General features: G+C 44.9%; 1 protein-coding gene and 1 long non-coding RNA gene across 3 annotated transcripts; one reads left to right on the top strand and one right to left on the bottom strand.

The window, feature by feature from the left end:
• The first annotated feature begins 331 nt into the window (after positions 1–331).
• Positions 332–7563, top strand: LOC132343352 (uncharacterized). Of its 2 annotated transcripts, none has more exons than XR_009492145.1 (3): positions 332–2740; positions 7086–7191; positions 7317–7563. It is a non-coding gene; the product is annotated as an uncharacterized lncRNA (long non-coding RNA). The 2 variants fall into 2 exon arrangements; XR_009492144.1 differs by lacking the exon at positions 332–2740 and adding an exon at positions 4159–4254.
• A 2518-nt stretch (positions 7564–10081) lies between these two features.
• SNRPA1 (small nuclear ribonucleoprotein polypeptide A') lies at positions 10082–23099 on the bottom strand. The gene is given in 9 exon segments (NM_001098948.2): positions 10082–10472; positions 13017–13110; positions 14973–15048; positions 15451–15530; positions 16119–16221; positions 16506–16552; positions 20090–20168; positions 21380–21527; positions 22980–23099. Coding segments are annotated over 9 exon segments (768 nt in total). The 5' UTR covers positions 23062–23099; the 3' UTR covers positions 10082–10413.
• Positions 23100–25943: the final 2844 nt, after the last annotated feature.

Raw genomic sequence — 25943 nt, 5'->3', positions numbered from 1 at the left:
TAGGAAGCATCACCACGAACAAAGCTAGTGGAGGTGATGGAATTCTAGCTGAGCTATTTCAAATCTGAAAAGATGATGCAGTTAAAGTGCTGCACTCAATATGCCAGCAAATTTGGAAAACTCAACAGTGGCTACAGGACTGCAAAAGGTAGGTTTTCATTCCAATCCCAAAGAAGGGCAATGCCAAGGAATGCTCAAACTACCGCACAATCGCATTCATTTCACATTACCCTAGTGATGCTCAAACTTCTCCAAGCAAGGCTTCAAGAGTATGTGACCCGAGAACTTCCAGATGTAAAATAGGATTTAGAAAAGGGAGAGGAATTGGAGATCAAATTGCCAATATCTCATGGATCATAGAAAAGCAAGGGCATTTCAGATGAACATTTGCTTCATTGACTACACTAAAGCCTTTGACTGTGTGGATAATAACAAACTGGAAAACTCTTAAAGAGATAGGAATACCAGACCACCTTGCCTGTCTCCTGAGAAATCTGTATGGAAGTCAAGAAGCAACAGTTAGAACTGGACAGAGAACAACAGACTGATTCAAAACTGGGAAAGGAGTACGTCAAGGCTGTATATTGTGATGCTGCTTATTTAACTTATATGCAGAGTACATTATGTGAAATGCTGGGCTGGATGAAGCACAGGCTGGAATCAAGACTGCTGGGAGAAATATCAATAACCTTAAATATGCAGATGACACCACCACCACCCTTATGGCAGAAAGTGAAGAACTAAAGAGTCTCTTGATGAAGGTGAAAGAGGAGAGTGAAAGAGCTGTCTTAAAACTTAATATTCAAAAAACTAAGATCACCTTGTCCCATCACTTTGTGGCAAGTAGATGGGGAAACAATGGAAACAGAGAGACATTATTTCCTTGGGCTTCAAAATCACTTTGGACAGTGACTGCAGCCGTGAAATTAAAAGACACTTGTTCCTTGGAAGAAAAGCTATGATGAACCTAGACAGCTAATGTATTAAAAAGCAGAAACATCCCTTTGCTGACAAAGGTCCATATAGTCAAAGCTATGGTTTTTCCAGTAGTCATGTATGGATGTGAGCGGTGGACCATAAAGAAGCTTAAGCTTCGAAGAATTGGTGCTTTTGAACTGTGATGTTGGAGAAGTCTCTTGAGAATCCCTTGGACTGCAAGGAGATCAAGCAAATCAATCCTAAAAGAAATCAACCCTGAAAATTCATTGGACGGACTGATGCTGAAGCTTAAAGTCCAGTACTTTGGCCACCTGATGTGAAGAGCTGACTCTGGAAAAGACGGTGATGCTGGGAAAGACAGAGGTCAGGAGGATAAGGGGACGAGAGAGGACAAGATGGTTGGATGACATCACTGTCTCAATGGATATAAGTTTGAGCAAGCTCCAAGAGATGGTGAAGGATAGGGAAGCCTGCTGTGCTGCAGTTCATGGGTCGCAAAGAGTCAGAGCTGACTTAGAGACTGAGCAACAACAACAACAACAACAATGTTCAAATCCATTTGGATCTCCAAATTAAACTGGAGTTTCACGGTGTTATCTTGAAAGTCTTCCCTGAAGCTAGCCTAAACCGACACAGTTGTGGTTCAGGCTCTCCATTTGACCAGCTGGACAGAAAACCCAAAGTTGCAGAAACCAGTTAACAAACAAGCTGGAGCGAATGACTTACCCTAAGTCCACAAGCGTCCGCCAGGGCTGCACTCGGGAGTTTTAGGACGTCAGCCGGAACCATCTCTCCTGAACTCTCAGCTCTGCTTGCTGATGTCCTCCTCACACAGGTGGCTCTGCCTTTACAGAAGTGACAAACTTTTGGTAAAGTTTGGCCTTTACCAAACGCCACAAGGAGAAGGCAATGGCACCCTACTCCAGTACTCTTGCCTGGAAAATCCCATGAACGGAGGAGCCTGGTAGGCTGCAGTCCATGGGGTCGCTAAGGGTCGGACACGACTGAGCGACTTCACTTTCACTTTCCACTTTCATGCGCTGGAGAAGGAAATGGCAACCCACTCCAGTATTCTTGCCTGGAGAATCCCAGGGACGGGGGAGCCTGGTGGGCTGCCGTCTATGGGGTCACACAGAGTCGGACATGACTGAAGTGACTTAGCAGCAAAGGCCACAAGCTGACGTCACGTTTGCTTCCACCCGCGCAGGCCAACCTCACTTCGCAACTGCTCCCAACGGAAATAGAGCTTCTCTTCACCGGAAGCTCAGCCCTGAGTTCTGATTGGCCACTCTCTCAATCTTGAGCCAATCATTTTGGCCAAGGTGGATGGAACATGCTCATTGGCCAGGTGGAGGTCACGTGACCGTCCTCTCTAGGAAACTTGCCAACTGTTCGCCCTGAATCTGTGTCGGGCACTGTGTTGGTTCCATGCGTGGAGGCCAGGATCCAGTTTCTGTGTTCTTTGTTTCCTGGGATGTACCTGCTGGCAACCTCTTCCCATACCTAGCCGTCCTTTGTTTACAAAAGAATTCCTGATTCATCTCCTCCCTCCTAAACCCCATTTCACCCACTCATACCACAAAGGAGCAAGACCACCTGTTTGAAGACACGGTGGGGGTCGCCCCCCAGCCCCCAGTCTTGCTCTTTGTGTCCTTTTACACGGATTCATTCAGTCAACAAACCTCCACTGAGCACCTGCTACACGCTGGAATAGGTTTGCAGGACCGTTAGTTCGTGGTACTGGGCGCCAGCCAGGGGCCTCCCAAAGGGATCCAGTTTTTGTTTGAGGAAGAGACTGGAGGTGAGCTTCCAGTCCCACTCTGCCACCCACTGTGTGGGCTTGAGGAAGTGTTCCCTCTCTCGGGCCCCTCCTTTGTTATCTGCAAAATGAAGCGCTAGGGAAAATGAGGTCCTGGAACCCCCTCAACTCTGACATACTGTGGTTGGGTCTTAAAACCTGTTTCTCCAGCTGTGAGTCAGCCTGTGAGCTCTATGGACAGTGACCACAATACTCCAGGAAAGGGCTGGGCTGAGATGAGTCCAAGATCACACAGCTGTGTACCTTAATCCCTCTCCCTCCCAGCTGGTGGTGGCACCAGGGCAGAGGAGGATCAGGACTTCCCGTGCCTGTGAGGACCCTGGCTCTAGGTCCCCATGAGGTTGCCTGTTGCTGCTCCAGAAAAATCTCTTCTGGGGCATTTGTGATTCCCAAGCCCTCCCAACAGAAGGTCAACTTTGGGGCTCTGAAAGGAAGTAGAGGGAGCACACAGGATGGGAGGAGAGAGTGAGGTGGAAGTCCCATGCAGCCTGTCCACCATCCACCTCCCCTTCCTCCCCCACCCCCACTTTCTCCCTGTCTTTCTCACAGATGAAATCGGTCATGGATTCTTTTTTTTTTTTTTTCTTTCTTTTTTTATCAACTAAATAGGACATGAGTTTGAGCAAACTCTGGGAGATAGTGAAGGACAGGGAAGCCTGGTGTGCTGCAGTCCATGGGGTCACAAAGAGCCAGACACAACTGAGAGACTGAACAACAAAAACTACATCTGAAGCATTTGGCAAATGTTTCCACATATGTTATTTCTTTAATGAGGGTTACATCGGTGTCTTCCTTTCTCTAATACTCTTCCCTTTCTTTGGGGGAATTGCTTCACAATAGGAGAATAACTCCCTGGAAGATCTAAGAAAGATAGTAGCTCTAGAGTCTTTTTTCCTTCTTGATTTCTCCCTTCCATACAAGCAATCATTTTATAGGTTGAGAATAAGAAAATGAATATTCTCTACCTTAGTGACCTTTGAATTTTGCTTGTTTACCCCCAAAAATGAAGTTTAAAAAAAAAATATGTTCCCTCAACACATTTTTGGGTTGGCATCTAAAGTTTTTTACTAAAAAAGTCAATTAATGGATATATTGCAAAATTGAAACAGAAACTCTTGAGGAATAGTAGGAATGTTGGGGAAAGTCATCCCTGGAGTTCCCATTGCAACCTAACTGTTGAATGCTATTCTGAATATGCTACATGCAGGATTCTTGAAACAGAAACTCTTGATGTGTTGGTGGAGGAACCTCTGTGAAGCAGGCTCAGTGCAGAGAACATTTTCTTCTGAAGGAGTCTAGTTTCTTCACCCTAACCTTGGGGACCTAATTAAAATCCGCTGGTCAGCTTTCACTGTGTGAGTTCACCTCATTAATTCATCTATTTCCTTTTATTTAGCTCATCCTTTTTTTTTCAAATAAGGAAGACATTAGAAAACAGAGAACCTAAGAACAGAGACTGGATTAGCTGTCCTTCCAAAAGACAGGAGCAGCAGCTGGTAAGACATGTGCGTGAGTGAGTGAGGTCACTCAGTCATGTCTGACTCTTTGCAACCCCATGGACTGTAGCCTACCAGGCTCCTCTGTCCATGGGATTTTCCAGGCAAGAATACTGGAGTGGGTTGCCATTTCTTTCTCCAGGAGATCTTCCTGACTCAGGGATTGAACCCAGGTCTCCCACACTGTAGGCAGATGCTTTACCGTCTGAGCCACTAGGGAAGTCTTCCACCTCCTGGGGCCACATACTCACTCACCGCTGCTTCTCTTTGTCCAGCACTAGGTCCTCCCCTCTTTGAGTCTATTGGTTTCTATCCAGTTCCACTGCCAGAACCCTTGGTTTAAAGTCTATCCTTTGTCCTCAGAAAACTGAAGTGGCCTCCTCATGTTTCTCCCACATCCACTCTCCTGTTCTCCTCACTACAGCCAGGGTGATTTATTAAAAATTGAAAATGTACTCAGTGGTTTTCCACTGCTCGTGAGATAAACGTCAAAACCTTAAGCCTGGAGTGGAGCCAGATTATGATCTGCCCACATTCGGTGGCCTTTGCTGTGGTGTCCCTCTTTTGGAGATTATACAGCCCTGTCCCTTGTCTGTCATTGCAAAGGTGCTGATGAACAGGGAGAGCAATGTGAGCACACACTTAAGAACCAGTGCATAACTCACCTCTTCTTTTTCTTTTTCTCTGGCAAAGATGATAAGTATATAGACTGCTCTGTCAGCCCAAGACGAGAGGGAAAATGCCATGGAGCAGAGCCATGTGAGCATATATATATATATATATATATCATGTGGTATGTAGTGTGTACTATCTAGCATGTAGTATGTACTATACATGAATCATGTAGTGTGTACTACGCAGCATGTAGTATGTAGCATGTATATACAGCACAGCTTCTTTGGTCTGGATGAAGGCTAATTCTCTGATGCTTTTCTTACATTCATAAATTCCTATGATTTCTATAGATAGTGCTGCATTTTGGTATTTTTCTTTCTTCGGGTCAGTTGTTGTTCAGTCACTAAGTCACATCCAGCTCTTTGCAAACCCATAGACTGAAGCACACCAGGCCCTGTCCTTCACCATCTCCTGGAGCTTGCTCAGACTCATGTCCATTGAGTTGGTGATGCCATCCAACCATCTCATCCTCTGTTGGCCCCTTTTCCTCCCACCTTCAATCTTTCCCAGCATCAGGCTCTTTTCCTATGAGTGGGGTCTTAACATCCAGTGGCCAAAGTATTGGAGCTTCAGCATCAGTCCTTCCAATGAATATTCAGGGTTGAATTCCTTTAGGATCGACTCTTTTGATCTCCTTGCTCTCCCAGGGACTCTCAAGAGTCTTCTGCAGCATCACAGTTTGAAAGCATCAATTCTTCGGCGTTTAGCCTTCTTTATGGTCCAACTCCCACATCCGTACATGACTACTGGAAAAACCATAGCTTTGACTAGATGGACCTTTGTCAGCAAACTGATGTCTTTGCTTTTTAATACACTGTCTAGTTAATACAGCTTAGCTGTGTTGTGTTAAATCCCAGTTGTTTAGGATCTCTTGAGGGCAGGCCTCATGAAAAATAAAATGTTGTTGGGCCTACTTCAGGACAGTTTCTTTCTCCCCTGCTGGAAGTGGAGCACATTGTCTCCTTTTTCAGTGCAAGAACCGATTTGAATTCTGAAGGTAAGATTCAGAAAGTTGGGGGGAACCCTTCTCATACTGGGCCTCCCCAAAGATTTTAAGTCTCAGACTGGCTGCACTGAGCCTCCAGCATCTGTCGATCATGATCCAGGTTTCCTCCCTGGTGTCCATGTGCATTTCTGCTCCGGTGCATCAGAGCCCACCTGTCTCTGAGACCTCGGGCCTGCAGTTGGCCCTCTGACCCACTTCACTTCTCTGATGGCTCTAATAGAGCCATTATTGAAATTACTGATTTTCGGTATAGTTTTTCACTTGTTAGAATGGTAGCTTCCAAACTCTTCACATGCCAAACCAGAAACAAAAAGGCTGAATTGTCCTTTTTATTCCTTTATTTCCCTGTGAAAGCTTTGCTTTTTTCAATGATTATCAATGAATCATTTATCAATGAATCTTTCATTTCATTCTTAATTCCCAATTATCTGTTATACTACGGTTTGTCTAATTATTCTTCCTTTGATAGAAATTTGATGACATCCAGCTTCACTATTTATCATAGACACTGCTGCAGTAAGATTCACATAAGAACTTTTTACACTGATAGCTAACTGCTCAGTTTGTCTTGCTTTCTCTTAGATAGCAAGCAATTTTTAACACTTCTTTTGTGGGGATTGTATGCTTTATAGTGAAGTTAATGCTGTCCTTGGATAAAGACTCTTATGAAGAAACTGGACTTCAAGGTGTCCATTTCAGTATTCTGGGGGAAAAAAATCATGAAATTTCAGAAGTATTATGCTTACTCTGGTCTTCCCAGGTGTCACTAGTGGTAAAGAATCCACCTGCCAAGGCAAGAGACACAGGTTCGATCCCTGGGTGGGGGAGATCCCATGAAATAGAAAGTGGCAACCCACTCCAGTATTCTTGGCTAGAGAATCCCATGGACAGAGGAGCCTGGTGGGCTATAGTCCATGGGGCCAAAGAGTCAGACACTACTGAGCAACTAAACACATATGCAGATGGCTCACTGCATCACTTAACAAATTAGTAACATTCTTTTTAAAGAATAAAAAATACGTTATGCATCATAATACAATCTCTGAAAAACTCACCCTGAACTCAGGCTTATGGGGTGGAGCATATGTGACAGTTAAGGGATAGGACAGACTCTAAGTTAAATTTAAATGCCTCTGTTCTTTTTGCTCAGGAAAAGTATCACTTTCTTTTGCCTTTAAAACTTCTGACTCCAGGGATGTCAGAGAGGATGAGATATCACTGTTACACCTGCTGCTCTTCCACTGCAAAGCTGCCAGGTATAAAGCTTGTAGAATTGAACATGGTGCATCTGGGTTTTGGGTCAAATATTCAAAGTGATGAACCCAAGAGAGGGATTGATAAAGTTTGATTCTCAATAAAGAGTATCCTTTGACTTCCCCAGGACTCCATGATTACTGAAGAAACTCACTCATGATTGTGGAGATATGGTTCTGCTGACGATGTATGGCTTGAACATCAGTAGTTAAGGCTGCCATGTCCATGGGTGGGCTAGAGTTGACCTCCTGATGACCTCTGCTGTTGGTCACCGACCATGGGAAATTAAGAATTTAAAACAGCGCAATGCTGGAAATGCTGATTGTACAAAGTTTGATGGAAGAATTTATTAAAATATTTATTCATTTGGCTGTGTTGAGTCTTAGTTGCGAAATGCAGAATCTTTCATTGCAGTGTGTGGGCTTCTCTACTTGAGGTGCTCAGATTCTAGATACCATGGGCTCTGTTGCCCCATGACATGAAGGATCTTAGTTCCCAGGCCAGGGATCAAACTGAGTTCTCTGCGTTGGAAGGCAGATTCTTAGCCGATGGATCACCAGGGAAGTCCCTGGAACAATTTTTACTATCCATAAAATTTACAAAACTCTGATTTTTAAAAGAAAAAAAAGTACTCTTTATACACAGTGTTTACAGATGAAATTTCTATCCCTCTATTTTAAAAAGTTTCTATTTATCTGATGAATTTATCTTTTAATCGGGATTCTAGGAAGTGTGGAAGAACATCATGCTCCTTCAAAGAAAAGCAGCCATGGAAATTTGGTTTTGATCTGGGTTCTTTGATTTGTTTGATATTAAGCTGTATGAGCAGTTTATTTTGGAAATTAATCTTTTGTTGGTTGCATCATTTGGAAATATTTTCTCCCACTCTGTAGATTGTCTTTTCATTGTATTTATGGTTTCCTTTGCAAAAACATTTAAGTTTAATTAGGTCCTATTTATCTTCATTTCCATTACTCTAGGAGACAGATCCCAACTCTGCGATTTGTGTCAGTGTTTTTTCTGCCTATTCTCCTCTAGGAGTTTTATAGTAGCCAGCCTTACATTTACGTCTTTAATCCACTTTGAGTTTTTTTGTACATGGTGTTAGAGAATGTTCTAATTTCATTCTTTTACATGAACCTGTTCACCTTTCCCAACACCACTTACTTTTTTCTCCATTGTACCCTTGTCTCCTTTGTTGTAGATTGACTGCATGTGTGTGTTCCATCGTGTCTGACTCTTTGCAGCCCCATGGACCATAAATGGGCTTATTTCTGGACTTTTATGCAGTTTTATCAGTACGTCTACTTCTGTGCCAGTACCATACTGTTTTGAATACTGTAGCTCTGTAGCATGGTCTGGTCACGGAGCCTGATTCTTCCAGCTCCCATTCTTTCCATCTATTTCTATGGTTGTCAGTTTCTTTCATCAGCATCTTAGTTTTTGGAATATGGGCCTTTTGTCTCCTCTTAGGTAGGTTTATTCCAAGGTATTTTATTCTTTTTGATGCAGTGGTAAATGCGAATGTTTCCTTAATTTCTCTGATATTCCATTGGTGGTTTATGTCTCAAAATGCAACAGATTTCTGTGTATTAATTTTGTATCCAGCAACTTTACCAAATCAATTAACAAGCTCCAGTAGTTTTCCGTGTCTTTAGGATTTTCTCCATACAGCATCATATCCTCTATAAAATGGTATTTCTGTGGTGAGTGCAGACAGGAGAGGGGAGCGAGGCCAGGTTAGCGTGCTGGGGTGGTCCCTGGAATGGAGCAGGGCTCTCACAGGACACTTTTCATCCTCTCTCCTTTTCTCAACCCCCTCTCAGTTGCTGGTTGAGGGGATAGCAGCCAGTTGGTAGGGGAAGAGGCAGCTCAGGAGCTTGTAGCCCTCTGGAATGGCTGTGGCTTTTCCGCAGTCCTGTGCTTTGGTCAAGTAACAAGATTGTCAACCCTTCCTTGTGGGAGCTTTCAAAGACAAAGCACAGCAGAGGAGGGAGGGAGGGGTGAGGGGTGATGGAGGCGGGCTGGTGGGGGTGTGTGTAGGAGGTCCCTCAGGGAAATGTGCCCAAATTGATGATGAACACAGCACTAGCAATCACAGTACTGAAATCCTTCCGAGCTGAGTGAAAACCAGACAGGGTCTAAGCTCACTATCAGGAGCTAAAGGGATACCACCTGGGGTTTTGAACTTCATCCCTTGAAACACCCTTTGAAAGCAAGCTGCACACAAACTGCTTGTCGGGCCTGAATTCTACTTTCCATCAGAAGATGCAAGTATCACTCAGGCCCCAGCAGCCTGGCCCCTGCAGGGCAGTCCTCTTGGTGCAGCCAGGAGCTGAGTACACATCTTGGTTTCTGACATGGCAGTCACCCAGGAATACGATCTGCTCACAGAACAGGAGGTAAGACCCCATATCACACTCTACTTGCAAAGAGCAAGGGAAGTGCTTTCTGTAACGAGTCCCTGGAGAAGCTGAAGGTGTAAGGTGGGTGAGGCCAGGGTGGGCAGAAGGCTGGAGATCCTTAGTGTCCCCTCTGGGGGACAGCTCCTGGGAGCCCACAAGAGGCACAGAGCCTCAGGGCCCACAACAGACCCTGCGCTCTGACAAGCCCTCCGAGGCTCACAGTGCACTGAGCTGGGGAAGCGCTGGTCCAGGGTGGTCCCAATCTCTTGAATCCCACTGACTGACAGGCAGATGTCACACTCCCTCTAACTGTCCAAATCAGCAATTTATCGTCACATGCTGGTGCAGAGTGTTAAACAAAAACTTCAAAGGACACTGATTCTTGCAAAGCCCTGGGGCCTGGCTGTCTTTAATGATGTCTGTGAGCCTTCATGAAGAAAAAAATGCAGCCAATATCGCAAATTCTAACAACCAGTAGCAGCACACAGATAATCTAAGTTTTATTATGAATTTAAAAATCTAAACATTTCAAGAGGACTGGGAAGCCTGCCCACAGAGCCGCCCTGCTGCATTTCCAACTCCCCATATCCATACCTCACTGCACACGCCCCAGTGACACACAACTCGCAGCACAGAGAGTGTCCTTTATTTGTACTACTGGTAGAAAACTGGGTTTTAGATTTCAAAATCTGTATTACAAAATTACAAGCAGCAGTTTTGAGCATTTCAACAATGTTGATGAACTCTACTTTGCTGACACAAGGCAGGACCTGTCCGAGGTGGACTGTTACACGTCCTGAGGTGCTGAGGCTGCCCTGCTCAGGATCCATTTGCAACAGTGTCTTCTTCCATCTCCTCTTCACCATCATCAGTGGGGCCTAGAAAACACACAAAGCCAAGTCACACCTAGGTTAGAGCATGTGTGGGCATCCACCCACGATGCTGCTGTTGCCTGCCAGACCCTAGACCAGGTGCAGACGCCCGACAGCAGCCTCAGCCTAGAGGAACTTAGGTCCAGGGACCACCTGTCTTTGGCAGGCCCTGGAAGGATGGTCAGCTTCTAGGGAATGGGTCACAAAGCTGCTTCATGAAAGTCAACTCTATGCCTGCTGTTCTAACCCACTCTGGTCAAGCCTGTAACTCATGTTTTATCAAGATAAAAAGCCTATACTTTATGTTTAAAGTAAACATAAAGTTTACTTTACTTTGCCATCGGCAAAGAAACTAGGAACCTTCCAAAGAAAGATGGGAGAGGATACCTACTACATGCTGCAGACAGTCAGCCAGTGATTCTGTCTAAATTATGTTTCCAGTTAGACCCAAACGTTACATTTCTAGACACAAAACTAAAGAAAGCGAGAATGTCACCAGGAACTGCCATTCAGACGCCTGGGCCCACTGAAACCTAAGAGAACCACAAACAATTCCCACCTTTCACTCCTCAAGGTGCCCCACATGTGTTCAGACGACACTGAAAAGCCCCATATGAGTCCCAGGCCCACATAACATGCTCAAGGGGAGGCACAGTAACAGAAATTCTGCCACGCTGCAGCCAAAGTGAGCCACGTGTCACAGCCTCCTCCCTGCCTGTCATTAGCCCCGTGGGTCTTGGCAGCCTGTGCTGTTCTCAGGGTCACAGGTCCCTCATTTCACGGCCTACAGGGCCCTCTGGCTGGACTCAGAGCTCTCCCTGCCAGCCTGTTTCACCCATACCCCCCGCCAGCCCTGGACCTTGGCTCACAGTCCTCCTTCAGGCCCAGGGTGCAAGGCTCTCTCACCACAGAGTGTTCCTTCCCCTGAGAATGTCATTCTGCTCTGTCTAGGTCACAGGTTCTCAAATACTTTAGTTTTAGCACCCAAAGAACTTTTCTTCAAGTAGACTACATTTATCGATACTATGCTGGAAACTGAAAGCATTAAAAAAACAGTAATTCCTTAAAACAATAAACCTAGTACCATTAATGTTTGTATTTTTATAAAATACAGTATCAATATTTTCTAAAATAAAAATATATAATGAGAAAGTTGGTGCAGTTTTCCACTTTTGCCCATCTCTGCAATGTCTGCCCAATGGTAGACGGGCCCTTGTTCTGCCTTCATCACTTTACTCGCCAAAATATGTTGTTTTGACTAAAGGGTGTGAAGAAAGCCAGGCCCACAAAGACATGCAGTGAGAAAGAGGAGGAGTATTTTAACAGCCTGTGCAGGCAGCTGTGGATATTTTTTTGATACTATGCCAAAACTTGACAAAAGTGGTAGTTTTTTGCTTTTGTTCTTTTGGTCTCCCCACTTAGCTTGTAGGATCTTGGTTCCCTGACCAGGGATCAAACCTGGGCAATGAAAGCTGAGTCTTAATCACTGGATCACCAGGAATTCCCCAAAATGGTAGTTTCTTAAAGGTTAGATCGCAAATGTTGGCCCATTTCTTCACATCAAATGATGTGTCCCTGGGGTGATATCCAGGAATGCCAATGATCCTCACTGCTTCACAAAGGACCTCATTGGGTACCCGGCAGCTCAGAATGACACCTAGTATCATTGGTCCTGTGAACCCATGTACCTGGGCTGAGGCACCAGCAACTCTACCTGCCGTTGCTCTTGCACTATCAGGCACAAATGGTCACACCACTTAAAAAGCAAATAATGCCTTGGTGTTTATGAGTTTTCCTCATGGAGCCCCAGGGGCCCAAGGACCACACAGTGAGAACTGCTGCTCTAATGAATGTCTTACTCACTTTTAGCTTCAGTTCAAACATTATTTCCTCAAGGGAACTTGCCCTGAGCCACTGGTCTAGACAGAGCCCCCAGTTACATTCATGTCAAACTTGTAACAGGCACCGTCTTTAGCAGTTTTCACTTTATACCCCAGTCAGTGTCCATCACGCTGCCCAACACAGAGCCGGTGTCCACAATCACAACAGCTCACACCCGGTGCTCAGGGCCTAGGAAGCCTCTTACTTAATCCTCCCAACAACCTTCTGAGGTCACCACTACTACTATTTGGTTAAAGATGAGCAAACAGATTTAAGATCAAGTGGGGTTAAGAAACTCATCCAAGGACAAAGCTGGTGAAGCTATGCTCTGAGCCTCAGTCTGTCTGGCTCCAGAGCCCATGCTCCCCACTGCTAAGTGGGCCCACACGGACAGGGGTCAAAGGCATCATGGTCACTTCCACTGTTCGCTTTCACTCCATGGCTGTGAACTAACATTTGTCTCAAATTTCACAAAAACCCCAGAGTCCTAGGACATAAGCTTTTTTATCAAATGATTTCTTTTCAAAGAGCATTTAAAGGCATTTTGTGTAGATTATAATGGTAAGGAGGCACTATTCGAGCATCCTTGGATCGTAACATCTAAAGCAATTTGCGATCACTAGGAGTGTATCATTAATCTGGAAAGGAAGTCAGAACGTGGTTCCTGACCTGCTCTGCGTTCTCTGCCAGGTATCTGACCGGACTGCAGCAAGCCCTTCAGCCGCTCCACTTCAGCCAAAGTTGACGCATTTGCTATAGCATTCTGGACACCAGGAAACGAGAGATGGACAGTTATTTTCATCCAGTTAACAGAAAACACTCACACAAACTCATGCCACCTTTCTGAACTCGAATATTAAATAGTCTCTCTCGCAGGAAGAATTTTGCTGGCACAGTGAAATCAACCCCAAAACCAAATTATGAAGTTCCCAAATCGGTAAAGAGCTGCAGACCCTTTTACAGGAGAGCAAATAATCAGTGCATATGCCCTAAAATTCTAGTTAATTGGAATTATGTCACTGGATGATTTAGGAGGCAGCATTACCAAATTAGGATTTCTCATCAAGCAGGATCTTTCAGGCAGCAAGTCCTTCAAAGTAAAAATCAAGACAGCAAGCAAAGGTAACTAACTGTTCAGATAAATGCATCCTGAGAAAATGAGAAGACCAGAGTTGCCTCCACTTTGACCAGCTCATATAATTAATTCAAGTCAAAATCTGGTCAAATAATATATTTAAGCTCACATGCAAGTAAAGTAATGCTCAAATTCTCCAAGCCAGGCTTCAGCAATATGTGAACCGTGAACTTCCTGATGTTCAAGCTGGTTTTAGAAAAGGCAGAGGAACCAGAGATCAAATTGCCAACATCCGCTGGATCATGGAAAAAGGAAGAGAGTTCCAGAAAAACATCTATTTCTGCTTTATTGACTATGCCAAAGCCTTTGACTGTGTGGATCACAGTAAACTGTGGGAAATTCTGAAAGAGATGGGAATACCAGACCACCTGACCTGCCTCTTGAGAAATCTGTATGCAGGTCAGGAAGCAACAGTTAGAACTGGACATGGAATAACAGACTGGTTCCAAAACGGGAAAGGAGTATGTCAAGGCTGTATATTGTCACCCTGCTTATTTAATTTACATGAAGAGTACATCATGAGAAATGCTGGACTGGAAGAAACACAAGCTGGAATCAAGATTGCCGGGAGAAATATCAATAACCTCAGATATGCAGACACCACCCTTATGGCAGAAAGTGAAGAGGAACTACAAAGCCTCTTGATGAAAGTGAAAGTGGAGAGTGAAAAAGTTGGCTTAAAGCTCAACATTCAGAAAACGAAGATCATGGCATCTGGTCCCATCACTTCATGGGAAATAGATGGGGAAACAGTGGAAACAGTGTCACACTTTATTTTTCTGGGCTCCAAAATCAATGTAGATGGTGACTGCAGCCATGAAATTAAAAGACGCTTACTCCTTGGAAGGAAAGTTATGACCAACCTAGATAGCAGATTCAAAAGCAGAGAAATTACTTTGCCAAAAAGGTTTGTCTAGTCAAGGCTATGGTTTTTCCTGTGGTCATGTATGGATGTGAGAGTTGGACTACGAAGAAGGCTGAGCGCCTGCGCAGAAGAATTGATGCTCTTGAATTGTGGTGTTGGAGAAGACTCTTGAGAGTCCCTTGGACTGCAAGGAGATCCTACCAATGATCCGCCCTGGGATTTCTTTGGAAGGAATGATGCTAAAGCTGAAACTCCAGTACTTTGGCCACCGCATTCGAAGAGTTGACTCACTGGAAAAGACTCTGATGCTGGGAGGGACTGAGGGCAGGAGGAGAAGGGGACAACAGAGGATGAAATGGCTGGATGGCATCATTGACTCGATGGACGTGAATCTGAGTGAACTCTGGGAGTTGGTGATGGACAGGGAGGCCTGGAGTGCTGTGATTCATGGGCTCGCAAAGAGTCGGACATGACTGAGCGACTGAACTGAAAGCTAGTTTTTCCTTACAAAAATGTAGCTGGATTCTAACAACCGTGGGAGAAACCTGCGGTGTCCAACTCATTACTTGAGTTACTACATGATTGAACAGCTCACTCCAGTCTGAGAATCCTGACTCGTGCTCACCTTGATGGCTTCCACGTCCCCTGGGGATGGCCCACCTTTCTTTTTGTCAGTTGGCAAACCAGCACCTGGATTGAAACTTGGGAGGGGAGGGAAGAACAAAACTGTCAAATCCAAACTGACAGAAATTGCTTCTCTTTTACTTTCAAAAGCTTTGAAAGTAATTCAACCAGTGTAGTATCTTATCTTTGTTAACAAACTGATACAAGAAACTCTCTCCTTCAGAAACACCACCCAGTTCATCTTGCCACAGAGGAAGAGGGTGCAGTACTATCACAGCAGACTGAATACTGGAGCGTCTGCTCTCATCTGCTAGAAATCTCACGTGATATAGGGGCCACTGTGGGCCATGGATCATCACTGTGCAAATTTAGGACTGTATTAGTCACAGGTGTTTCATTTCACTTTGCAAGAGGCAAAATGCCAGACAGATAATGTTTCTGAAGGTGAAGTGGAGTGAAGTTGGATATCCGGATCTTACGTTTTGCTTCTCCTGGCAATATCCTTTGCAAGTTGTGCACCCCGTTTGCCCTTGAACATTTTCTCTGCTTCCTGACGCTCCTACAGCGACACCACACACAGAGTTAATGGAAATAGGAATACCACATGCATTTAGATGCATTCCTCAGAAAACATGGAAGAAAACTCTCCTGGAATACTCTGGGCTGGTAAAATACCACAAAGCCCATTTCAAAATAAGAAGAGATACAGCAGTCCCCTGCTCTGTGAAGGTCCCTGGAGAGAGCAGAGCCCCCTCTCCGAAATTTCCAGGAGGGGCTCTCTGGGAAATAAGGAAGGTAAAAAAAATCCCCAACAACGGGAGAATCATCCTGACAATTACAGCTAGTGCAAAGTGAACGATATGAAGCTCCCCAGGAGCATGTATCTAGGCAGGCCGTCTGCTGTGACAAAGCCCATGGTGGCTTTGAAGCCAGGCCACCTCTGGAATGACCAGCCCCACACACACACCTTAACTATAAGTCCCACCATAAACACTGCTATGGAAAAAAAATCGACTTAACACTCCCTGCCCACCCACCCCCGCCACCCCCCGCCACATTCCTATTACAAACTAATAATAAAAGTTAGTAACAAAAGTATTAAGGAAAAGCACCAACCAATAACGACTTACAACAGAGTAACACTTACTTTTAGTTTCACTTTCTGGAAATCCAGTACTCTGACTTGTGGAACTTTATAAATCACATAGAGTCTGTAATGCTTCTTATTGGTTACAGGGTTCCTTAGAATACTACAAGAAAAGGAACAGTTTGATGCCAGTGTTGTTCCTAGCACAGCATTCAAGAGGTCCATTTTAATAAAGTCTAATGAGTCCAGGAAGTAAGGAAAAGTTCACTATTCTTCACATTTCAATGTCATAAGAACTTAATGCTAGGGAAATTTAATAGAGCCCAAAGGAAACATTTTCAATATTTGTTTTTTTAAAAGTACTTTTTACTATAACTTTACCATCAAGGCCAGCAATGCTGTTATTTTAAAAGACTTTACTGTCACCACCACAAACAGTTTCCATACCTCAGATAAGTCAGTGACTTGAGAGATGCCAGAGGGTCCAGATCACCCTGTGAAATAACAGCCACAGGTAAGAACACAAACACCACAGCCCACCATGATCCCATTACATGCTGACAGCTCTGCAGAAGGATACACTTTGTCTTTCATACATTAATTTGTCTTTCCTGCCCCAGCACCCAGCACAGCCCTAGCACATCACAGATGCTTGGTGTATTCTACTGAATAACTGGTTCATAAATTTGAACTTTTTAATATCCCGGACAAAACAGCTTCTGTCTCAACAGCAGAAGAGACAAAAAGAAAAAATATATATCATTTCCTGTAGCAACTTCAAAAGAGCTACTGAGTAATGATTGAGAAAAAAAAGCAATGTGAAAAGTGATGTATCTCCAGGGAAGGTTATTCGTACAGAGAACCTGGTGTGAGGTGGTTCTTGCTGCCGCTGCCTGGGAGCAATGCAGGCATGTCACCTTTGTTACCTTTCTTCTAGGTTCCCCTAAATCTCTTCAAATACATTTTCCAAGGACAAGGAGTATAGTTATAAGGGAGGGAAAAAAATATATATATAGGAAGAACGCGAGTTAGTTTTTTAATCTTCCCAAACTGTCCTATAAAATACAGCGCAACAAGGATAGGAAAACCAAAAAGATATGGTCAACAGCTACAGCCAAACCAGATGAAAATGTATTCTGGCAAGAACCTGAACTTGGGACCAGTAAGGACCAACTATTGTGAAAGCTGTAAGACTTGCGCGGTGACGACACCACACAGGAAGAAGCGGGGGAAAGGCAAACAGGGCAAGAGGCATCCAGCCTAAGAACAGCAGCCAAAGACAGGCATGTTCCAAGCACACCAGGTGTGTGACAAGGCCTGGAGGGCCTCCCGAAACAAAGCCCCACACGAATGAGAAACTGCCATAATAGATCTAAACTGAGTGGGACAGTGCCAAAAGGGATGATGAGGAAAACCACAAGTAACACAGGGGAGGGGAACAGAGCCACAAGCTCAGAGAGCTGCCACTCTTCATGACGACACTGGAGGGAGCACTGATGCTTGCAACTGGAGTACCATCACTAAGGAGATCTACAGAACAATGTGAAATGGAGCAAAGACAGACAAATGTTGCAGGACCTCACTTTTAAGTGAAATCTCAAAAAACGGAACTCATAGCAACAGAGAGTTGAATGGTGGTTACCAAAGGCTGGGAGGTGAAGGAAAAGGGGGGTGAAGCTACTGATTAAAGAGGATAAACTTTCAGTTATAAATAAATAAATTCTGGAGATTTAATGTACAATGTGGTGACTATCATTAAAAATAACATAAGGTGTACCCAATACGATAAAAAAATAGAACTCAAGTGTTCTCACTGCACACACACATAGACTGGTTACATGAAGGGGTGGGTGTCAGGGTACAGATATCAAATTTCACATTATACACCTTAAATATTTATAATCTTCATTTGTCCATCATAGCTCAATAAAGCTGCAAGACACAAAAGAAAGAATGGTAACTCTACACACACAGACCCACACACAGACTGTGCACGACACAGTGATGTTTCGATGCAGGGGTGGTGAGATGCTTATGGTGCTGTTTCGTTCAGGAGGTAAAGGTTATGGTTAACTTTACACTTGGATGCTAATTCCCAGTATGCTAAGAAAAGAAACAGAGTCTATTTACTAATCAGTTAATTTCTAAACTATCAGAAGAAGTGGAATACCAAAAAGAGAAAGAGAGAGCAATAAAGGAGAGGAAAAATATTTGCAGATGGATGAGACAAGTAAAAAAATTCTAGAAAAGACACAAGATAAACTTAAATATACCGGTAATTACATTAAACATAAACAGACTATTCCATTTAAAGACAGACTTTACACTGGATTTTAAAAAAGGATCCTATTAAATCCTGTTCTCAAGACACAAATTTAAAATATAAATGCAGAGGAAAAAAATTAAATTTTGGATGGAAAACAATGATCACGCAAATACGAACTGAAAGAAAGAAAGCTTGTTTTGTTATACTGCAGTGGATAAAACAGACGCCAAGGTAAAACTGCACTGCTGCTGCTGCTACTGCTAAGTCGCTTCAGTCGTGTCCAACTCTGTGCGACCCCATAGACAGCAGACACCAGGCTCCTTTGTCCCTGGGATTCTCCAGGCATGAATACTGGAGTGGGTTGCCATTTCCTTCTCCAATGCATGAGAGTGAAAAGCGAAAGTCAAGTCGCTCAGTCGTGCCCGACTCTTCGAGACCCCATGGACTGTAGCCTACCAGGCTCCTCCATCCATGGGATTTTCCAGGCCAAGAGTACTGGAGTGGGGTGCCATTTCCTTATCCACTAATAAAATATCAATGATAAAAGGTTCATTTCATCAGTAAGATACATAAAATCTGGATATATCAAATGAAGTAACCTGAAAATATATACAAGTAAAACTGACAGAACTCCAGGGAAATCCACTAGCACACAATTTTAATATGCCTCTTTCGGTACTGACAGGACAGCCTTCATCTGTGCGAACAGCTTTAAGCACAACCACAACACACAGAATGCACTGCCCCAATACGCCACACATTCCGCATGGACACACATTTGGGGTTAAATACCTCACGGAGTTTAGAAAGGATACGGCCTCAGATCGGGGGCTTTCTGACTTTTGGAGCCAAGCACTCCCTTGGGAATCTAAAGGACAGTCAGGGACCTCGTCCTTCAGGAAAGGAACAGTCAGGGAGCAAGGAAGGGAGGGGTCAAGGGCATAACAACCTAAAAATCAAGTCATACCATAAGAGTCAGTATCTAGTATTTAAGTGAAAAATTTAGGTTACAAACAATATATAGCCTAAGCTCAACGCTGTTAAAAATTATACATACAGAGTAGAAATTTAAAAAGCAGAAGTGGATCAAAATAGTCATATCCAAATAGAGAAAATGAAACTTGCCCCTTATCTTAAAAGAACACCAATCTCAAATGATTGTTGATCTAAATGTGGAGTAAAACAATAATTTCTTGAATAAAACTCCCCAACAAAATTTAATGTATGTCACATATGTAATTGTCTAGTAGTGACATTAAAACAGAACAAACTAGTTTTAATATATTGTTTTAACCTATTTTCCAAAATATTACCATTTTAATGTCAATATAAAAAATTATTGATAGTGTATATTTTTCTTTTGCACTAAATCTCTGGAATCTGTAGTGTTTTTTATACTTCTGGTATATCTTACAGTAACCACTTGTGGCTGGTGGCTAGCATACTGGACACAGAAATTCTAGAAAAAAAGAATGGGTGAGTCTCTTTAGAAGCTGAACAGAACTCAAAGCACCAAGGACAACAGACTGGTGACACAGATTAAGCTGGAATTAGGAACTGCTCCATCAAGCCCCCAGGAGTCCAAAGGTGAGTGACCAAGAGTGGAAGATGTGTTTAACACACAACCAAAAAAACCCCATGTCCTAATAATGAAGAAAAAGAAAAAAGGTAATGAGATAATCTTCTGGACTCTCCAAGTTTTCTATTAAAGACAGGCAGTGCCTTTAACTCCTCCTTGTAAATACACTTTCCCCGTTTGACTTACCAGTTCCACAAGACTGTTATTGGTGAGAATGAGTTCTGTCAGACAAGGCAGAGCCTGATCAAGCCCCTCACCTATACGGCTAAAAGGAAAAGACAAAATCTTAATAAAAGTCAAAATGCAGTAAGCTAAAAACTTGACCTAAACACTTGCCCAGAGGACTTCAAAGTGGGAAGAACCTTGTAGATCCTCCGTCCAACACTATCTGACAGAAGGAAATTTAGGCACAAAGAGCAGGCGTGTCTGAGGTCACACAAGCGGGATGATTTGAGAACCCACGCCTCCAGAATACTGCCAATGGCCTCTTCCCGCCAACCACCATAACAGCCCCAAGACAAGGAGAAAGTGTTGTGGACACAAACGACCTCACTCATCTCAGGACTGGTCAGCAGGAAGCACAAAAATACACCTGCTTCTGCAGTCACAGCTCAGAACCACAGGATACACAATAACCAAACCACAGTCAACAGTTTAACTCAGGAGAAATGTGCCTATTTAAAAAAAGCAGCTCACCACCCAGAACGTCTTAAAAGACCCTATCAACACACCTTCAATAACTTTTCCAACAAAATTTAGAGATGATGTGTGTGTGCGCGCACGTGTGCTCAGTTGTGTCCAACTCTTTGGGACCTTAAGGACTATAGCCTGCCAGCCTCCTCTGTCCATGTGATTTCCCAGCAAGAATACTGGAGTGGGTTGCCATTTCCTCCTCCAGGGGATCATCCCAACTCAGGGATTGAACCCATGTCTCCTGCACTGTAGGCAGATTCTTTACCACTGAGCCATCTGGAAAGCCCGCAGAGATGATGAAAGTGGGTTAAAAAAAAAAATCTTAATTTCTATAAACAATATTCTACAAATCAGCTGCAGTTAAAGAAAAACAAATACCTGAGGATTTGAGGCAAAATGAGATATTCCGTTAAAACTGTAATTGTTGCATTTTATGTATCTCTTTAGTATGACTCCTCTAATAATTATAATTATTTTAGAAATGAAATAATTATACAGAATAATTATAATCTGGTACAAAGCACCAGATTTTTAATTTAAATTAGAAACTTACTATGAATATATAAATATACCAGGTTTCTGAATAGATGCAAATAAGACTTGACCAATGACAAATTAAAACTCTGAATCTGTATGGGGAAATTGCTCATTTACCATTTGAGAAATAGGCAGGTAAAAAAAATAGAAATCTTGTTTAACTGGCATATACACTGCAGCTTCTTCAGGGAACTCTGCAGCTTCTGCTCTAGGGGAGAAAGCTACTTTCCACTAGCACACGCTTACCATATTCTATTGTTGTTCACTAATAATGTTTTTAGTCTTCTCAACAAAGGAAAACCATCCAGTTTCCTGATTTCATTGTCGGAAAAATCAATGGCATCAAATTGGTCTAAGGTGGCACCGAGATTTTCAATGACAGGAATTTTATACCCTGTAAAAAGGAGAAAAACCCAGACAAGTATTAACATAAATAAAAGGCACTTTAAAACTTTAATAGCATTTCATGGTAACTTGACTCACAGCTTAACGTTCCTTCCCAAAGTGTTTACGTGGCACCTATGCAACCACCAGACCCTGCCAAAATACTGGCACACAACACAAGGAAGAACACAGTCACAAATCTCAGCTGCCGGGAAGCTTCCGGTCCAGCTGTGGATGTGAGCAAGGTGATGGTGATGAGGGCCATAAGGATGACAGTACTCATCAGCAGGAACCAGCGGCTAACCATTTCAAGATTACTTACAAGTGCCTCACACTGCTCTAAGCAAGGTCTCGGAGCTAGAGAGACGGCCTAACAGGACTTCACACTGTGAGCGGCTGTCAGCGTCCAAGCACTGTCCACCCGGGGTGGACAACAGTCGTCTGCATCCCACAGGCCAGATTCCTAGAACTCTCTGGGATATCGTCTTAGTATTAAAACACTTCCCCCTTACTTCACCTCCCCCAGCTCAAACCTAGAGCTGAAAGTCAGTGGTTGATACACAACGGTAAGTCACCCTGCGGACAGCTCACTCAAACACCTCGATGCGTCCAACACGGGCATAAAGACTGTGCCAGCTACTCGAAGAAGTTAATGGAGCCAAGCAGATGTAAGGGCTACAACAAAGGAATCGCTGCACTCAAACGAGAATCCTCAACGCTGGGCGCACTTCGGAGTCGGAGAGAAGGCAGTGAAGTCTGCCTGTTTACTCCCGAGTTCAACCTTTCTCTGAGAAACTCGATTTCAACAAAAACCAAAGTCCTGAGCTTTCAGCGGACAAGAAAGCCAGCAGAAGGCAGAGCCCGCAGCCGGCGTTTCTCCCCGGGAGCGGATCTCAGGACAAGACCGATGGCCGTACCGCCAGAGAAGCCTCCTCCTAAGGACTCGAACGGTTTGGGGGCTTCCGCACCGCTGCCGGCAGGCGGCAGCGCCGGCTTAGCGCCCACAGTCCGCTCCCAAAAACGCTCCGGTAGAGGGAAAAAGACAGCAGAAGCCAACGCGAGGAAACGCAGGGGAAACGACAGCTTCCGGCCCGTACACCGCTCCCTCACTCCGCACCCCGTCCACCCCCTCACGACGTCCTGTTAGTTCCGCACGAGGGCCGCAAGCACCCGTGCGTTTATCCGCTGCCCCTCAGCGGCTCAGACCGCCCGGCGGCCCGGAAGACGCCCGCTGTGTGACCGGACCATCGCGGTGGCCCCGGTGTGCAGGGAGGAGACGGGCTGAGCGCGCCTCGAAAGGCCCAGGGAGGGCCTTCCGCCGCCGACGGCGGGATCCAGTCCGGCAATGGGCGCTGGACGCAGGCTGCCGGCCACGCTCCGGCGGTCCTAGCACACGCGGCTGGGCCGGGCCAAGCCACCAGGCGGGCGGGGAGGCCGGACCGCCTGCCACCACCCGACTCACCCCGCAGGTCCAGCTCTCGGTCCCGCACCGCGTTGGTGTACTGCGCCGCCTGCTCGATCAGCTCCGCCGTCAGCTTCACCATCCTGCAGCCTCCCGCCCGCCGCTCCTCCTGCTTGTCCCGCCGCACCGACGTCCCGGCGTTCCCCGCGTGCGCCGCCAGGCAGCACCAATCGCCTTTCGCGTGCGCGCGCAGCGGGGCATCCAGGCTGTATCAATCGAGGAGTCACGCCCCACGGGCTCGGGCTCGGGCTCCGCCTCCCGGGCTCCGGGCTCGGGCTCCGCCTCCGATGTCTCGCGCGCTTTGCAGCACCTCTGGTTGTGTCTCCGTTCCTCTCGCGCATCCGGAGCGTTGTGTCAGCAAGCTAACAAAGTATGAAAACCCCCGAGGGTAACTTCCTCGAGCATCAATGCGCCGTAAGGTGAAAGGGAGGCTGTGACTGTCCTCGTGGGATCCAGTGATGGGTCCCGGATTTTGGCCCCCTGTGCAGATTGGGGCTGGGTCACCCCTCAAGGTCCAGTTTGCGGTTAGGCTTGTGCTCGCTGGACAGTTTGGAGGAGGAAATGGCAACGACTCCAGTTTTCCTGCCTGGAGAATCCCACGGACAGAGGAACCTGGCAGTCTACAGTCCATAGGGTCGCAGAGTCGGACACTACTGAGCGACTAAACCACCACCGCTGCCGCTGGAGAGTTAAGATGTTCTTGCTGACGCCTGACACGCAGGAAAGTGCGCAGATCAGAGGTCTGCAGCAGCGAGAGCACACCTGAAGAAACACTATTCGGAAACCACCTCCCACACCCGCCTTCCCAACCCGCCCCTAAAGGCAGCCGCGAATCCCACATCACAGATTCGTTTTGCTTGCTTTTCATAGAGACTGGTGCAGTCCGCTTCTGGACCTGGTTTCTTCGGCTTTGTGTCCTGCCTGGAATCCATCCAGGTTGGAGGCAGCAGTGCTTTGTTTACTTGCTGCTGTATGCAATTCCATTGTACCTCTCATACCATAACATACCCATTTTGCTTCTCACCTTACCCTCTGGTTGCGCCGGTTGCTCCAGTTCCAGCGATTCTCTGAAACGCTGCTGTGAATCTTCGTGTGCATGGACTTGATGCAGCTGCGCCTGGATTCCCCAGGAGTGGAGCTAACTGGACACGGGATGTGGCATCGTCCATAGTCGAACCCTTGTCCCCTGCATTGCAGGCAGATTCTTTACTACTGAGCTACCATGAAGTTGAGGATTTTCTCCTGTGCTGCCTTCTGATAATTTTTGCAAAGTGCCCATTCAAGTCTTTCACCCGTTTGTTTCTATTGGGTTCTCTGCTTTTTAAACAGTTCATTATGGAATTTATTATATATATTCTAGGTATAAGTATATTCTGTGGCTTACCTTTCACTCTTGGGGAGGGGGGTTTAAACTGCTTAAATACAAAAACCTCACAGGTAGCAGGAATACTGTCCTTATGCCTACAATGCAGGACTACCCAGGTTCAATCTCTGGGTTAGGAAGATCCCCTGGAGAAGGAAATGACAACCCACTCCAGTATTCATGCCTGGAGAAGTCCATGGACAGAGGAGCCTAGTGGAGCTACAGTCCATGGGGTCACAAAGAGTGAGACATGACTGAGCAACTAACACACAGAACATCCTCCCTGTAATCCAGTTTGGTCTAAGAAAACATCTTATTCCCCAAATCACCAAATCATAATTTGGCTGTAATTTGAATCACATGGATAGGAAATGTGACTGCCTCTTGCATTTTGCAGAAGAAACGAGCTTCCAAAAGGTCCAGTTCAAGAAGAGACATCAGCAGAAGTTCTTACCTCAGGAAGCTCTACCCATTGACAGCATCTTTTGCTCTCCTTTGGGCAGGGGGTGAGGGCAGTTTTACTATGGTCATGTAGGTCTGGGACAGGAAAACATTTTCTGCTTCATAGCCCAGGGAGGGGGAATCCTCTTCACGTGATTAAAGATAACGTCACCCATAATGAAATAAATCAAAGTCCTGTATCACCTACTAGGATGCAATAAGAAGAACACAGCATTGCTTCTGACAGATTAATGTCAAAGACGCTTGACCAGAATGGAAATGTGAGGAAACCTCAGACAAGCACACACGGAGGGACAGCCTGTAAGTCCTTCAGGACTTAGGCTGAGGGCTGGTCATCTTGAAAATGTTCAGGGTCATGAAAGTCAAAGAACTGAGGAACTATTCTAAACTGAAGGAGATGAGAGCCATGATGAGTATGTGCAGAGTATGATGTAAACTGGACCCTTGTGCTAAGGGCATTATCAGGACAGCTAGCAAGAGGTGAATCCAGTCAGAGGACGGACAGTAGAAATGTATCAGTGTCAACTTCCTGATTCCCGTGTTTATGTAGGAGAAGATACCTATTTATAGGAAATGATCTAAAGTATTTAGGGAGTGATAGGGTAACCTCAGATATGCAGATGACACCACACTTATGGCAGAAAGTGAAGAACAACTAAAGAGCCTTTTGATGAAAGTGAAAGAGGAGAGTGAAAAAGTTGGCTTAAAGCTCAAAATTCAGAAAACTAAGATCATGGCATCTGGTCCCATCACTTCATGGCAAATAGATGGGGAAACAATGCAAACAGTGGCTGACTTTATTCTTCTCGGCTCCAAAATCATTGAGGATGGTGATTGCAGCCATGAAATTAAAAGATGCTTACTCCTTGGAAGGAAAGTTATGACCAAACTAGACAGCATATTAAAAAGCAGAGACATTACTTTGCCAACAAATGTCCGTCTAGTTAAGGTTATGGTTTTTCCAGTGGTCATGTATAGATGTGAGAGTTGGACTATAAAGAAAGCTGAGTGCTGAAGAATTGATGCTTTTGAACTGTGGTGTTGGAGAAGACTCTTGAGAGTCCCTTGGACTGTGAGGAGATCCAACCAGTCCATCCTAAAGAAGATCAGTCCTGGGTGTTCATTGGAAGGACTGATGA

Source organism: Bos taurus, chromosome 21, assembly GCF_002263795.3.
Source record: "Bos taurus isolate L1 Dominette 01449 registration number 42190680 breed Hereford chromosome 21, ARS-UCD2.0, whole genome shotgun sequence".
Lineage (NCBI taxonomy): Eukaryota > Metazoa > Chordata > Mammalia > Artiodactyla > Bovidae > Bos > Bos taurus.
Note: the sequence above shows the minus strand (reverse complement) of the source record. Positions and strands in the feature narration are given on the sequence as shown.